The sequence below is a fragment of the Oreochromis niloticus genome, linkage group LG2 (assembly GCF_001858045.2).
Source record: "Oreochromis niloticus isolate F11D_XX linkage group LG2, O_niloticus_UMD_NMBU, whole genome shotgun sequence".
NCBI lineage: Eukaryota > Metazoa > Chordata > Actinopteri > Cichliformes > Cichlidae > Oreochromis > Oreochromis niloticus.
Window position 1 is genome coordinate 33210986 of NC_031966.2, and position 17227 is coordinate 33228212.

General features: G+C 41.4%; 1 protein-coding gene across 2 annotated transcripts in view; it reads right to left on the reverse strand.

Moving 5' to 3' along the window:
• Positions 1-17227, reverse strand: part of aff2 (AF4/FMR2 family, member 2) — a 188155-nt gene that overhangs the window by 116878 nt on the left and 54050 nt on the right. For both annotated transcript variants that reach the window (XM_019346511.2, XM_019346508.2), the window contains exons 3-4: positions 10406-11069; positions 8712-9145 (exon numbers count right to left, since the gene is read on the reverse strand). In XM_019346511.2, the coding sequence (XP_019202056.1) occupies positions 8712-9145; positions 10406-11069 (1098 nt within the window). The remainder of the gene's footprint in view (positions 1-8711; positions 9146-10405; positions 11070-17227) is intronic.

Consider the following 17227-nt stretch of genomic DNA (forward strand, 5'->3'; position numbering starts at 1 on the left):
TTTTAATGGCTGCTTCTTGTGTCACTTCACACACACAACTGGTGCCTTTCTGCTCACAACAGAAAAGATAAAAGCACAATTTTCTCTAAAATAAGGTGAAATTCTTGCTAGCTGCTCTCTACTCTTTAAGAGACACTTTGCTGCTTTTTTTTCAACGAGGAAGACGTGATTTAAAAAAAAAAGATTAATGAAAATGTCATGGCCAAATATAGTGGGACGAATCTTTTGCAGCACACCCCGTTGAGGCAATCACAGCAATCAAGTGTTTCTTGCAGAGAGACTTCTCAGCTTGACTCGTCTTGAGCAAAACTGCTCCACTTCTCTCATGTTTGATGGGCGGCAGACGGGCGTGTAGCCTTTAACTTGACCACGTGTGACAATTATTTCTGTCTCTATCTCCAGGAACAACTCTTCTTTAAAAGTTTTCTCTCTCTCTCTTTTTTTGGGTTAAACTCTGTCCCAGCAGGGTGGATTCGCTCAAAAAGGCTTTAGGGCAATTTGTTAAAGAAGCCAAACCTGCAACAGTCCAGCAGCCTATAATTTAACCCAACCTTTTAACACCAGTGTGTACACAGAGCGACTGAAGTGTTAGACTTTACACGGGCAGACTGCCAAGGTATATTGACAAGAGCCAAAATATAATTGGCAGAATCTTTATTGCTGTTTTAATTTTTTTTCTTCATCCAATCCAAGAACAAGATTCCTCAAACATTTTACATGTGGACGCCCCTCACTCAACCACACAACATAAGTAACCTTCTGATATACAATAGTTCACCTTTCGCAGCCTCGCTGTTTCTCTGATTTTTCCGTGTAACTTCACATGGTTTTAAAAAAAAAATATGTATTTTTTACAGCGCATTGTGTTCTGCGTCCTGATTGGCTGTAGCCCATTGTAAGTCAATCTCCTCCGTGTCTCCTGTCCAGTACAGAAAGCGTCCAGCTTGTCAAATTTACATAAATCTTCGATCCTGGCAGTGTGACTCTGAAGGTCTGTACTGTATGTTTGTAAGTTTTCTCCCCAACAAGCACAACAATGTCGACGAAACGTTTTGCACCGTCAAAGACACCTGTGGTAGCAGCCAAAGGCAGAGGACGATGCTAACCATCGCACAAAATGTTGGACTTCTGGAGATGCTAAAGGAAGGTAAAGTTACTGTATTTGTCGGCTTATAAGGCGCATTAAGCAAAACAAAACAGTCAGATAAGTCAAACATTACTCAGCTCATTCGTCTTGCTTCCTCCACTTCTGTACCATTGATTCATTAATGTTGAATTCTCTGGCAGCTGCTCTGTTCCTGTGTTCTGGACCTGAAAACAGGGTTTGATCTTTGGGTTCTATAATACTGGACTTATTTTTCTACGAAGGTTTGAAAGTGTATAAAGTGTGCAGTGAGGGGGTTTACAGCCTTAAAACATCTAGAATAATTGTAAAAAAAGAAAGCTGGTTACTTTGCGGATTTCACCTATCGCGGGTTATTTTTAGAACATAACTCCAGCAATAAACGAGGGACCGCTGTATTTACTATCCCATCATGTTTCAGTCAACGGTCTCCTACACGCTCGCTGGTAGTCACTTCAGTCAGTCGACTAAAAGATAAGCAAACCCGGAACCTGATCACTTCACATTGCTGGCAGTTATTTTGCTCATTGTTGCCCAGATGTCACTCATTTTTGGTCTCTGGTTGCTCGTTGCTTCCCGTATACACAGACACGTGTATACTCTATTACCCTTTATGTTCACGCTTTAACTTGCTTTTTTTCTTTTTTACCTCTGTTTTGGTCTCCACCCACTCCTGAAGAAAATGCTAGAGGCCTTTAACAGCTCCACTGTATTCAGCAGCCAATCACAGACTCTGTCATCATCATGTCTGAAACACTGGAACAGTCGAGTAATGTGAGTTTATTGTGGAAACTTAATGAGAGCAGTCAGATCGTTAAGTGCGGCTTTAAAAATGTCCCCTCGCTTTAGAGAGGCGGATAAGTGCTGTTCAGATTGGTAAGAAAAAAAGCAGCTACATGTAAACCACCACAGCTAAAACTTAATGTCGACACAACAACCATTTCTACCCATAGCAGGGGGATTTTAGTGCAATGACTCCACAAACATTTGCTAATAAATCAGCACAGCTGCTGCTGAATCGCACCGGCTTATCTTCCTCAAAGATGCTTAACGTAGCAAATTAATATGCAAATTGGCATATGACAGTAACACACACCAGTTTTACAACACGAGATCCACCAGCGGGGGTCATTTTGACCTCATCCTGCAGCAGCAGCAGTGATGGCACAGATGTCAATTCTTGAAGAAGTTCAGTTATTAATTTCCATCTAATTGCTATAATTATAAGTAAGATTTTTAAGTAATGTTTTAAGTTTTAGGGATTTAATTAGTTTTCAAACGATTTAGATGATTTCATTACTGATCGTAGAGGTATGTATAGTTTATAATTTAGTAATAAACAAACAACACAGTACCTGACACGTGTAGATAATTAAGTTTTAGTAGAAGAAGAAAAGTATGGAATTGTTGTTCTTTTAAAACAATGAGTCATATTTAGTTAAGCTAAATTAAAGAAGGTATTAAAAACAGAGCGCTCACTGTGAAACAGATTGAGCCGGTCACGTGCCTACATTTTACAATCGACTTCACAGTTGGCTACAGCAAAATAAGAAACACGTTAATTTAATTTGATACATTCATTCTTGCAAAAGCGCAACAGCAGCAGTTTATTATTTCATCCACATCTGCCTGCTCTTTCAGCCAGACCTCTCTCATCCACGATTCACACCGCTCTGTCTCAGCCCTCCTTTACTTTACTGAACTCTCCTGTTCGAGCCTGAAACCCGTCCAGTCCACCTGATCTACTCCAGCTTTCACCCATCTGGCCCTCTCTGGCTCATGCTGTAGCCGTCTTTGTATCTACATGTGTGTAACCTGTATGTTTTGGCAAACAGGGATTTACATTAATCTCTACTCCAGGCCTCGAGGGTCGGTGTCCTGCAGGTTTTAGATCTCACCCTGAATCACATGATTAGTTCATTATCAGGCCTCTGAAGAACTTCAGGACATGTTGAGGAGGTCATTTAGCCATCTGAATCAGCTGTGTTGGATTAAGGACCCATCTAAAACCTGCAGGACACCGGCCCTCGAGGCCTGGAGTTGCCCACCCCTGCTCTATGGGGTCGAAATGATGTTGTCAACATTTTCAAACACTCATATTTCTTTTTCGTTTTTTTGGCCAACACCTCAAACTTCACTATGTGATAAATAAACCCATTTTAGGAGCAGTCATGAACTATGACTATGGGCTTACATAATGTGGTAGATTTGATAAGTTCCCAGCAGGATCTAAATGTTCCAGGTTACCTCTCGGGTGATGATTCGACTCTTTTCACTTTGCTGAAAAATATCGTTTTGTTCAAGATTATCAAGAGTTTTGATACACAAAAGCACAAGTGACAGCATTTTTAGGATAATCATAAACTCCATGCACTTGTGCTGTGATGATTGATATTTGAAAATTAAAAAAAATTTAATTTCTCTTATTAAACGCAGAGTATCCCATCTCGATGTGTACTCGATGGCACCCGTACTCCTAAACTGCTTTGGATGCAGTGTGAAGCGGCCATGACCCTTTGCCGTGGCCCATTCAGCACGAGAGCACATTAGGGTGAGTGTTTTCCTCCGATCGGGAACGAGCTGCTGCAGAAACATAAAGAACGATGACTGTGGTGCAGAGAGAGAGCGAGGCAGGGATGTCGCAGACGGTCCATCAGAAGTCAGTTAAAGCAGCTTCTCGGGCTGACATCAATTTTTATAAATGTGCATTCCCGCGCTCCTTTCATCAAGCCTGTGTGTTATATAAAGGCAGAATCTTTTCATCCAAAAAGGCATAAATGAATGCATTCTCTGAGAGCCGAATTGATTTGGTTGGTGTTAGCCTCGCAGTGATTACTGACTGGAGGTCTTAGTCTACCCTGCTTCTTATTTACCGCTACATTAGTGGCGAGGCGCCGCGTGCACCTCCACACGCGCCTCACGGAAACACCACAGCGGGCCTTCAAATCAGTGTGAAATTACATCAGCGCCATACTTTGAACTACATGTAAATGAAAGTTGTCACAGTGCTGTTGGAAATGTCACCTGTCACCTCCATGTTTACCTTCTTGCAGTCTTGCTTGCAGGGCCTCACAGACGCACTTGTGTATCCACTTGACTTGAACATTGTTTACCCGAACGAGAATGCAGACTGGAAGCAGCTGAATGTCACTAAGAGCGCCGTGACAGCTTGAGTGGTTTTTGAGGAGAGAAGACAATTCTTTCCTAAATACGATAGTGTTTTTGTTTAAGTGAACCAACGGGAAACAGGTACTGCACATGTAGGGGAATTATTGAGGACCAAGGTTTTAAAGGTGCCTTTAAATGAAAAGTCAGTGCAATAGATTTTTCTATTTAGTGTTATCAAAGAAGGTTTAATCTGTTGGTTTAACAAATAAAATTAAAATGCTTTTTATGATGGCTGTTTTGTCGCCATCTTGAGGCACCAAATTCCTTCGAATACAACCGACTGAGCGGTCGCACACCTGCTCCACGTCTTTGAAGCAAGCAGTTCAAAGGAAATATGGCTGCAAGTTCATTGCACACAGTCACAGTCACTTTGGTTGTGCTGCTGTCTCCGGTCACTGTTTTTCCTTGTGTGACTGGAGCGTGAACCACCAGATGCTTGTGGTGTAAAGTAGGGTGTTTAGCCCTGCAAAGGTGTCCCTGTGTATCACTTTACTGCATTTATCGAGTTGTTTTTTGTGTAAATTTAACAAGTTTCAATCAAAGTTTAGCGCAGTTAAGCGGGTGGCAAATGGGCTTGCAGCCATTACCTTCTTATTTCCCTCCTTATCTCCAGGGACAAGTCTGTCCCAGCAGAGTAGATCCCCATTACAGCTGCGTCCATACAGAAAGCGATTTGCTCTTTCACGTGCCGCTTACTAGTGCACAATCTCAAAAGTTCAGTCACAGCCAATCAGCTACGCAGCCACCAACCCTTCTCATCTCACCTTTCCCCTCCTGGCAGGCTCGACGCGGCGCCGTCGCGGCAGTCTTTGGTATCATTTAGCTGCCACTCCAGAGACTCTGACACAAACGTTCGGGACTGCAGCAGGTGATGTGTCAGCATAACGAGCACGTTGTGAGCTTACAGTATGCTTGTAATTCCTATGTTAACATCTTAGTTTATAACCTCTTTTTTGTGGACACAGGTGACCGTTTGAATTCAGGCTCCTCTGTCATAGTTTAGATCTTTATGAAAGACCAAAGTGAGATGGGACATCAGAGTAGCCGGCAGGCTTTATGTTTAGTAAAAATCTTTCTATGTATGTTTGAAAAACTGTCACATCGTGTGCATCGTAACTTGAACTGTTAGCAGTTTGTTATGTTATTGTTGGCTTGATGCGTTTGTCTGCATGTTTACGTGATGAGGCTACAGCAGTAATGACCAAACGCAACAATATCTCAAAGCGGATCAATCCACAGTGAAACCATGCAGCGCCTCGCTGTGAGCTGCTGACAACAACTAACAGCATGTGTGTGTGTGTGTGTGTGTGTGTGTGTGTGACCAGAGGTAGATTTAAGCCTACTGTAACTGTTAGGAACAGATCAATAGTGTTATCACTCTCTCTCTCTCTCTCTCTATCTGCTTACTCTCGCTCTCTGTCTTTCTATCTCTCTCGATCTTTCCCTCGCTCACAAACACACACGCGCACGTCCGAGCGCACTTAGAGATAAAGCGCGCTGATCAATAACTCTATAGTGCTAACAGAACACTTCCAAAGCAGTTTAAAGGTTTATTGCACACACTCAACAACACAGCCATGACTCTAATATCGAGGGTTTCCAACACATTCATTACACCTGAACTCATTTGAAAACTGTTACATGGAAAATCAGCTTTAAGGATCTCTTTCACTGGAAACACATTAAAGATTCTGCCGCTACAATGTAGCCAAAGTTTCGGTTCGTACACCGATCAAAAGGCACCATAATGGACATCTTCCCCCTCCTCTCACTTGCTGGCATGAAACGAGCAGCAGGATTCTTCGAGTCTTTCATTTGCTTTCTGGTTCAGTCCTCTGATTTGCTGCTATTTTGCTGTTTAAGCTGCAGAACGCATCCAATAACTCATCTAACCAGAACAAATACAGCGATGATAAGGTGCTGTAATCAGTCAGTCATTGTCTTTCTCTATCCCCTCTTTCCTCTTTCTGCCCACCCTCCTTCCCTCCCTCCGCCGCCCCACGCTTCACATCATCAGTCTCCCCTTTTTTCCTCTTGTATCACCCCCCACCCCCACTCCTCCTCCCCCTCGGTTCGTATTGCGTTTGCATTCTGCTTCCAATAAACTCTCGTCAGGATAAATATGAGAGGAGTGAAAAACAAAAAACAACTAAAAGAAAAAATCTAAACAGCGAGCAGGCGATAACGGAGCATCCATGGATGTGTGGGAGAAAACAAAGTGAAAGAAACACTCTTGGCCATGACTGTACTCGCTCTCTCGCTCTCTCTCTCTCAGCAGCCATAAGAAAGTGTCGAAAGTATATTTTAATTCCCTCCTTCTCTCCCCCTGCTTTCTCCTTCTCTGTGCCATATGCTCAAAGCTCCATCTTGGGCTCATTTGCAGCACTACACACACACACACACACACACACACACACACACACACACACACACACACACACACACACACACACACACACACACACCAGCTCTATCAAAGCAGAGGAACAGCTGGCTTGCTCGATATGGATGACTACTCGCCTGTCAACTACTAGTTTCACATAGCACACACGCACACACACACACACACACACACACACACACACACACGCATAGAGACACACACACACGCATAGAGACACATGCACATCATCATCAAGTCCCGGTTCTGTTTGGAGAAGGTGAGCGAGCGAGAGATTCTGGTTTTGTCAGGACAATTAGCCAGTGTGAATATTCACGGAGATATTATTTAAGGAAATATTACAGGAGACTGGAATGTAATCAAAAATTGCAAACACGCACTCAGGCTGATGACATCAGAAGCAAAACGACAGTATGTGTCGCTGTTAACTGTCTCACACAGATGCTCATGAATAATTTTATGTGTCAAGTTAGGAGGGGTCTATTTTATTATACACTCTCCAGGACAAGTAGTGCTGCGGTATAGAGTCATTAAAGTGATAACTTATTTTACAGTTAGTATCAGTATTTGTCTAATACATGATTAAATGAAAACTTGCTAAACGGCATTGCATCCATGTGATTTACTCGTTTTAAATTTTAGTATGTTGCTACAAAGTTCAGCATAAACAGGATATCGTCTGCTGGCTTCATTCGCCCTGACAGTGATTACACAAAGGTGGTTATTAAAGTTGTACATTTTCCAGGAATAGAGGGCAAATTTCAAAGATTAAAGATGTAAATTTCTGAGGAAAAAAGTGACAATTTTATGAGAAAAATATTAGCAAACTTGGTGATTTCAAATTTGCAAGATTAAAATTGTAAATTTGCATGAAAAAATTGACACATTTAAGAGAAAATGTATTATGTTAAAGTGATTACTTTAAAAGAAAAAGGTTGATTAAAACGGCAAAGGTAAGAGAGAAACTGTGGACATTTATGGCTTAAAGTGGGAAATGTACGGGATGAGTTATTGAGTTCAAAAACAGGAATTTCTTTCCATTTTAACCTTGAAATGTGAAGCAATATGACACTGAGTAAAAAAAAGAAAAAGCACTGTTTCTCCATTCTTTGGCATGAATCTGTCCGCGTCATTCAGACACTTATTTATTTTCTCTGCCTTCTGTGGCCCTAATGCTGCTGTATAGTCACCATGTTGCTGTGAATCACTGTTGTTCAATTAATCTTGTTGTCATTAAGACAACATAACGTTTGACTATAATTTTAACACCATTATTAGAACACCAGTGACATGTTTAAGGTTGTGCTGTTGTGATCTTTCACCTGTTTTATTTGAGGCGCAGTTAAACGGCAAGAAATTCACACTGGTAAGCTAACCTAATTTTATATGATGTTAATATGTAGCAATGCTTAGGTGTCCTAAGCGTTTCTTTTATACAGCAGTTAAATTCCTTTAAACTTGCTTAAAGCCCACACGGGGAAACAGTTGCTTTACAATCCTACATTTCACATGGATCCTCTTCAGGGAGGAAATTAGGAATACTGACATTATTTTCCACAAAACTGGTTTTTGTGTTGGTTTGTTATCTTCAGCATAACCTGCTCCGGAGCAGGTTAGGTATGCAGACTGAGTTACCATGACGATGAACCCGAAGGTGAGGACTGAACCAACTTAACATGGGTTAAACCTCAAGTAACCTAGCCCCAAATGGTACGGATGTACAGAACATGTAAACAATTACATTTTCTAGTTCTAATTAAAGTGAACTGATGCCTTATATACTATGATCAGGAATCATTTAAAGGACTGAAATTTTATTTTCTGTTATACCTTTTTTTAAACAAGTTAGATTGAACTTTATTACCTGATTTATCAAAAAGTTTTCAGTTAAAAATAAAAATGCGATCTTGCACACTTGGGATCATTTTATCTCATCTTAGACTAATTCAGTGAACACCGTTTATTTCACATTGGTTTAATATAGATATGGAAAACAAGTTCCAGTAATTCTTCTCTTACCTCTCCTGTGTGGTTGAGGCTCAGCTTGGGCAGTTTATTCTTCGCATTTCCAGAGTTTCCTCCATAAGCCTGACTGCTGTTAAATCCCTCTGTGGCCACTAGAGGGGGTTTAAGTTGGGGAGAGTCACTAGGCGCCTGGTCTTGGCCATCCATTGGTCGAACATACGCCGTAGGCTTCTGTTGTACAGCTATCGGCTTCCCTGATAGGCTACCAGGTGGGAATGTGGGCGTGGTCAATCCAGATGTGGGCGTGGTTAGACCTGGAGTGGGTGTTGTCAGAACTGAGGTGGATGCCAGCGGGGAGGACGATGTACAGAGGTGGGAGCCTGTCTCACTTTCGAATGGGGAGGATTTAAAATATCCACCATTTTCTGCATTAGTGGAAGACTTAAAGTGGCCACCATCCATGGCAGCAGATCGAAAGTTGCCACCATCTGTAAAAAAAGAAGACAACAATCAAAAGTCAAGACTAACCAAAGTTAAAACACAGCGTTGGTTAACTCTCTGCTGGCAAAACTTAATGAAGGTTGAGCTGCTGAAAACTCTCTCCCAGATGGATGTAACCAATCACAATCAAAGCAAATGATGTGTTCCTCGTGCTTCTGAAATCAAATGCAAGATGTGGTTATCATAGAATGCAGATGTCAATTTTCATGAATTCCCCCAAAAGGTGACAGAGTGTGTTTGTTGCTGAAATTATTCATTCAAATGATTCATCTGTGCTCATGGCTCAAGCACATAACAAAGAAACAGATTAAAGAGACTTTTTACCAAATGACACCTGTAGTTAAGGACTTTCTGAAATATCTGTTGTTACTTTTAAAGGACAAATTGGATATTTAGATTAATGCACTTTCTGAGAGGCAGATGAGTTGTGACCTCACTTTCATCTTTAAGCCAAAGATGAAGCTAAACCTAGGATTGTATTAGCTGAGGTTAGCATAAAGGTTGCAGTGGGGGCGAGACAACTAGCCTGACTTTGAACAAAGTGTTTTAAAAATACAATTATCAGCACTACTTTTACTAAATAATACAAGCAGTGGCCTGCTGGGCCTAAGTTAACGAACCATTTAAAAAAAATAAACTCTAATATTAGCTCGTGCATCTTTTTAGCCTACCTATTAGCCATTTTTGCATCTAAAATCACAGCTTGAAACAAATGTAAATAAGCTAAAAAAGAGAATAAAGAATCAAGTAAATGTTGCCATTTGCATGAACTTGATGACACCAATACTCCTAAACTGCTTTGGATGCAATGTGAAGCGGCCGTGACCCTTTGCAGCTGCCCATTCAGCACAAGCGCATATTAAGGTGAGTGTTTTCCTCTGAACGGGAACGAGCTGCTGCAGAAACATAAATATGTTAAATAAATACGTTGACTGTAGTGCAGAGAGAGAGCGAGGCAGGGATGTCGCAGATGGTCCATCAAAAGTCAGTTTAAGCAGCTGACATCAATTTTTATAAATGTGCGTTCCCGCGCTCCTTTTATCAACCCACTGTGACTTGTGTATAGTGTCCACTAACCGAGCAATTAGCATTATAGCAGGTGGATAGAGCTACATTCTATCTACACTCCTGCTACACATGATGTCATGCAGACATGCTAGCGTGTCTACATTATAGTTTTCTTAGATTACAGATGTGAAAGTTAAACAAGCCAAACGTCTTCTTTTACAGTTTTTTTGATGACTTACCGGCGAGTGGGTGGGTTTTGGCTGGGTGGGATGAGTGCCTTCTAGAAGAAGAGGAAGAGGAAGATGATGAGGAAGAAGAAGGGCTTGAGTCTTCTTTTAGACCAAGTTCGTCTTTGAGCGAGCTGAACAGCTCGTCGTGTCTTTGCTGCTCATCCAACAAAGACATTTTCCCTCTGCTGGTGGTAGCTCCTGCCGTCACCTGCCCCTGCCCACTCTGACCTACCCCCACAACAAGGCCTGTCCCCTGGGTGCTCTGTCCGTGGCCTGCCCTTGACCAGTCCATGGAGCTCCGGGACTTTTTGGAGTTCTGATGTGGGATTGCTGTTGATGATGATGTGGTTGAAGGGGGTGGTTGCATTGAAGCTGTAGAGGAAGAGGGTGTATTCCCTGTCTTCTTGTCCCCACCTGTCTCTGCTCCTCCACCTCCTCCTCCTCCACCTGCTCCTCCTCTCAGGGCTTCGTTAAAAAGCTGGGATGGCTCCATGGCGGGTCTCTCTGTCGCTGACGTGGTCGGGGCTTGCGGCAGGTTGCTGTTCGCTGTTGTTCCTTTGGGGATTCCCACCAAGTGGCTCTGGTTGGAATGGCTGGTTAACAGGTCTTTCATTTCTTCATATGAGCCCAGCGTGTTCTGGACACGATTGGCCAATGCATCACCTTTATTAGTCTGAGAGGAGAGAAGGAAGACAAAAAAGACAAGGGGGAAGGGAGATACAGAAGAGTATTAATTAATTCTTCCATTCTTCCTTTTTTTACAGGTTTGATGAAAAGCCCTCTTTACTCATCTGGAAAAGAATAGTGAGAGATAGATAGGGTGACCACTGACCAGACATCAGGATGAGATGATTAATTAAATACATGCCACCCTTAAGAGGGTCCAGTCCAGGCTGGAGTAGTAAAATTAATGGGGCAGGAATCATTATTAGCCTGACCCCAGATTCTCAGGCAATAATGGCTTGGAGGACAGTGCACGTTTTACTGATATATGAAGGTAAAGCTCTTCAGCTTCTACCTGGTAACATGGAGATGTTCCTTAGAATAGCTCAGCAGTACCTTTGGTTTCAGTCATTGACTGATTCTTTAATGATCAAACTACACGATTTGATCATCTGGCATTTTAAAAAGGACACGGGTAATCAGCAGTGGCTTCAGCGCTTCTATTTTCGGAACCGGATTCTTGCAAAACGTCAGGAAAGAGGAGCAGGGAAAAGTGAAGGCCAGTAGATTTTTATCCTATCCACTGACATTTCCTTTTTCTACCAGAGTTACAAATTGTGTAGCAAATATTAATCATGAGCCAAATCTGAATTATGCAAGATCTCCAGCCTATAATTTACGTGTGACATTTCATCATGAACTGCAGACGAATGATGAACAATGGAAACACTGAATGAGATCAATGTCAAACGTGGCCCTGTAATTTTATTGTACAACAGTCTTGAGGTTTGCTCAACAGATTTTCTCAGGTAGTTGACAGCCTGCACTCGTCTAATCAGCCCTGTGCTAACATTAAAAGGTAGTGTCAAATAAATGTGAGGTTGAAACGTGAGAGTAAAAAAACAACCTTATTCTAATTTTTGAGCCAAGGTGAAACTGCTTTATTTGGAGAACTTAATGAATTTGTGAATAATGAATATGTAAGGTGAGTAGGCCATAGAACGAGTATTGGAGTGCAAAACAAATATATAATTATATATATGTATGATATATAATCTGTGTGAGGTTTCCTTACATCCTTTATTCTGCTCAGTAATGTCAGACTCTTGGCTACATGTTGTGTGGTTTTGTTTTTCCAATGCTAACAGCTTCAGTCAATAACCACATAATACTGTAATGACATGCAATGATCCATGGAGAGGTCTTATTGCTGAAGAGGGAATTGTAAGTGCTTGTGCGCATGCGTGCGCAAGTGTGTGTGCCACTTCACAACATTACAAATTAGTATAACACCACCCCAGTATTTGCTCTAATAGAGGGCCGTGTAAGTACCATTTGATAATAATTGCTATATTGTGGTGCCCCCTTTTTCTAATTATCACTGGTTTGACAATAGTTTATGAAGCAGGCAGAGCCAACTTTCTCTTTTTTTATTCTGGCCAGTCACACAAACATCAGGCTAAACTATTACTAACTAAAATCACCAACAACACGAACAGGAAAAGTAAAAACTCAGTGAGGTCCATAATTATGTGGACAATGACATTTTTTGCTGATTTAATCAATAAAATGGGTTTGACAAAAGTATTGCATGGGCTGTTTAAGAATTATAGATATTTTTATACACTTTTGAGAGACACAAAAGTGGCTTAAAAATCCAATCGTTCAACAAACTCTAAGAGGAGCCAAATCACGCTGGGCTTCTGGAAAATGAAGAAGGTCAGCATCATCAAAAGGCACTAAAGACCACAGAAGATAACTTTACCAAATATATCCAGGAACACCCTCAAAGAGGTTTTTCACTGGCAAAGGCTACAATGTAGACACACCATCATAAATGGAAAGACAGACAGTTTACAACAAGGTGCAAACTGTTGGTGCAACACTCAAGACCAGATTAGACTTTTGTGAAAAAAACATTTAAAGCAATTTCTGAAAAAAGTCTTTGGAAATATGAAACTTACACTAACTTGTAGCTTAATGATGGGACAAGAAAAGTATGGAGAAGGAAAGGAACAGTTCACAATCTGAAAGCGTCCCACATCATGTGTCAAACACAGTGGAGACCATGTTTTGTCATGGGCATGTATGTCTGCCAGAGCTATACTCTCTGCTCAGATTCAGCCAAATGTCCTGATTGGACAGCTTGGACCAGAAGTAATTATATATGTTGTGCTGGCAGTTCACCAAAATACCAACAATGTGTAGCCCAGTGGGGATGGCGCTCTGTGGGTAGGCAGAATGCTCATTCGTTGAAAAGCTATTGGCAGAAAAGGAAAAAGAAAAAACGTGACTTCCATCTTTCCAGACAACAGAGGCGCTAAGCGAGCATATTTAAGCATCTTTAAAGTCTGAGCTAAAGGACCAACAACAAGAGTAGCCCATTTACAGTGGTCGCACATATTCTAACACTGTCCCCTGGTGTCACACATGGTACACTCCTACAGCTCTACACAGGACCAATGAATAACCAGCACCCAACCATCTTTACTGAACATCTCTGCACCGGTTACACTAATCAAGAGGTTAATAGAACCGATTCTTATGATTGTGTGTGTCACAAAAAACGTCAGTTTGAACCTATGCGAGTGGAAGGACCATTCATCTCTTCGTCACTTCACTGTATCCTTCAGTTTTACACTCTAAAAGCAGGAAAACCATGAAAATACCTAAATTAAACAGGGCAAAGAATCAAGCCTTATTTACAAAAGATTCACGCAAAAAAAGGACAGAATTGCATTCAAATAATCTTAACAGATGTAATTTCTGTGTGCGCACACTCACACACTGGCACGCAAACACTACACACCGTGAAGTTAGCTGTGAATAAATTAGCCCATCTCTTCTCCATCTCGGGCTCATGAATAAAAGATCTGGTGGCTGAAGAGGAACAGAAAACACATTTACAGAGAGGCAAAATGGAAAACAGAGGAGAAGGAGAGGATGAATACCTATGTGCGTATGTGTGTGTGTGTGTGTGTGTGTGTGTGTGTTAGCGTGTGTATGAATAGATCATCCCAAATAGCTGCTAACGGCATAACACTCTTTAACAGGATTAGAAGAGGGATTAGCTAATAGCTGACAGAGAGAATGAATACTGGAGAGAGGGAGAGAGAAGAGACAGAGGCAGAGTGATGGACAAACAGCAGATACGCAGGTACAGAGAGAAAACAGACAAAAAAAAATGAAGGCGAGTGGAGCCTGGAATTACTAAAGTTCTACAAATTGTATATGTGATGATCATAAAGTGATGATACCGATCTATAGGCTGCAGTTCGGTACATTCACACAGATGAAGTGCAGCAAGGTCGCGCTTGTTAAGCCAGTATGAAGTAAAGGCAGCATTAAAAAAATGAAATGTTTGTGTGGTAAATAAATCAGAAGAAAAAAGTAGCAAACTGTGCCAAAGCCATTTTTCAACTTTAGCAGCAGATAAAGTAGGAAAACACAAGGAGGAAGAGGATTACTTGGAAAATGAACCAAGTACACGTTCTGACCAAACCCCCATTGTTGGAATTATTTTGCCTTCATTTATTGTTTGCCTATTAATAAGTGTACGACACCACCCACCAGCATAACAACAATAAGTTTCCCAAACCTTGTGTATGCTTTCTGGATTCAGGAAAGCTTTTACTCATTGTCTGACCCAAAACTCCATGGATACAATTTTCCTTAACAAAACGTCAGAAGAAGTTTATTCAGTTCTGTTGTATTAGCATCCATGTTTGTCCATCAGTGGGATAGGCTGCAAGTGGTGGAAAGTGGGAGATATGTGTACTGTGTTGTAAAAATACTTCTTAAACTAATGGTCAAAACCTCCATGTGGTAGATTTATCAACCGAATCATGGTTATGAAATTCCCCAAATCCTGACACTGTGAAAGGAGGAATTTAAAGACTCTTATAAGTGGACATAAAAATGTTGACACTGAACTTGATCAAGGGCTGTGTAGATATGCAGACTCTTGTCTGGTTACAGGACTGTACTATACTGCAGGAGTTCTGCCCTGACTGTTTGTGACTGTATCTAAATCACTGTGTAAATCTCAGTATAGTCATTTTTTGTGCTTTTTGGTTTAACTTGCAAACTTGCTTAACTTTGATGATATTTGTAGTAATATTGTCACGGTTTGCACTGGCAGCCGGTGTGGAGGGAGGACGAGGACCCAAATGCAGACACTTGGAACAAACCTGGGAAAAACTAAATGCTAAACACAAGAGACAAAGGACAAAACTTTGAACATGATAAAAACCTGAACGTAGAAAAATCTGGAAGCATGGAAACATGAGGAGAACTCAACAGACGACCTGACAAAGAATGAATGAAAACTCACAGACTAAATACAGACAGGAGGCGATCAGGGGAAGTGGAAACACACGGGAAACACAGCTGATACAAATGAACGTGACGTCACAGGGAAAGCAAAACTAAACACATTAAACATAGAACACAAGACCGTCAAAATAAAACAGGAAGCAGAGAGACACAGACCTAAGACACACATGCTTGACATAACATCAGGGAAATAGAAACGGGAGATGGGACACAGACATAACTAAGAAACAAATACAGAGCATGACGGGCTGGGGAGAACGCACATGACAGATGAGACACAAGGGGAATCTAATAAACAATGAGCTATAACAGGGGAACCTAGGCAATATACAATAACCTCAAGGCTAACTCAATGAACTTAAGCCTAAACCATAATACAAAATAATATCAAAATACAAGAAAACTCAAAACGCTGGGTCAAATGACTCAGGACCATGACAAACTAATATTTATAAGAACTTTATTATTTAAAAATTGAATTTTAAGAATTTTTTCTTTGCTCAAGCGTGACCACTAGTCAAAAACAAAACGAACTCGCTTTGTCGCTGACAGTTGGTCACTAGCAGACCTTACAGGCTCAGTTTACTTATGTAGCCTTCTAATATTTTCACTGACCTAATATGTCAGTCAACAGTATCCTTTGCTCGCATTGGTCATCTCTTCAGCTCGAAATTGAGAAAAGTTTAACTGACAACCCGCCCGCTCCGTCACCTATTGTCAGCTGCAGTTTCATTGACTTTCTGTGGTCTCTGATTGATGCTTGTCGCTTACAGTGTGAATGCCCGTTTAGGAGTGAAAGAACGTCTCATTCATATCTATGTCAGCTACTGTGCAGTGAATGTGCTGTGCTGCTCCTCAGCCACTCACTGAACAGAGTGCCAGCAATGGCACTGTTCTGGAGAGGCCCACAGGCAGAAGCTGCATATTTAGCTTAAAGCTACAGATAAAAAGAAAGAAAGAAAGAAAAGCTACAGACACCAAGACATCTTGGAAAAGAGTCAAATCCAGGGATATCTGAGCATATCTTGCACTGAAACTTCAAAGCCATATTCTTGAAACATGTGGGACCTTTAAAGTGAAGATCGATATATGGCTGATGAAATTTATGGTCTTACTGTTCTGACTTACACTCTTCTTCTACAGTTTAAATCTACCAAATCTAAAACTAGAACATTTCAGATTAAACAGGCTTCCTCCACGACGCAAGGCCGTAAAATTAAAAGTACCTGCAAAAATACAAGCAGGAAGTTTGCAGAGCAAGCAAGCACATTGATTAAATTAATCAAATCACGACACTTTTAACTACTTATTGCAGACAGCAAGGCAGTGTCTAAAATTTCAACCTTCCCACAGACCAGCCCGCACCGATCCTTGCACTCTCCCCACACACGAATCTTGACCTCACCTCAGCACCATTAATTAGCTGGAAACAATTAGTTGGAGTGTGGAGGCAGTTAGGATTGGATTCATTATCAGAACAACCTCTCATTTGCTTTGCACTGCCCCCGGACCGCGAGCAGCGTCTTAGTGAGAAGACCTTGTGTCCTCTGAGTTCAGACGCAGCAGCGCTTAAACACGTTCTGTCAGGATTCAAAGCCAGTCTGTCCCAAGGTCGATACACTTGGCAGCATAACCAAGTGTTGAAGTGCTTGGTGGTAGCAAATGAGAGTTAACAAACCAAAATCAATTTTATACACAGGGGCATTCGAGTGGCCGTGGACTTCATGCGCGGCTGCTTCACTTTCTGCTAAAAAAGAAACAAAAATCTCTGAAACGCCTCAGAAGATCAGGACTTTATACACAAGGGCATTAAACTTCATCCCACTGGAGACG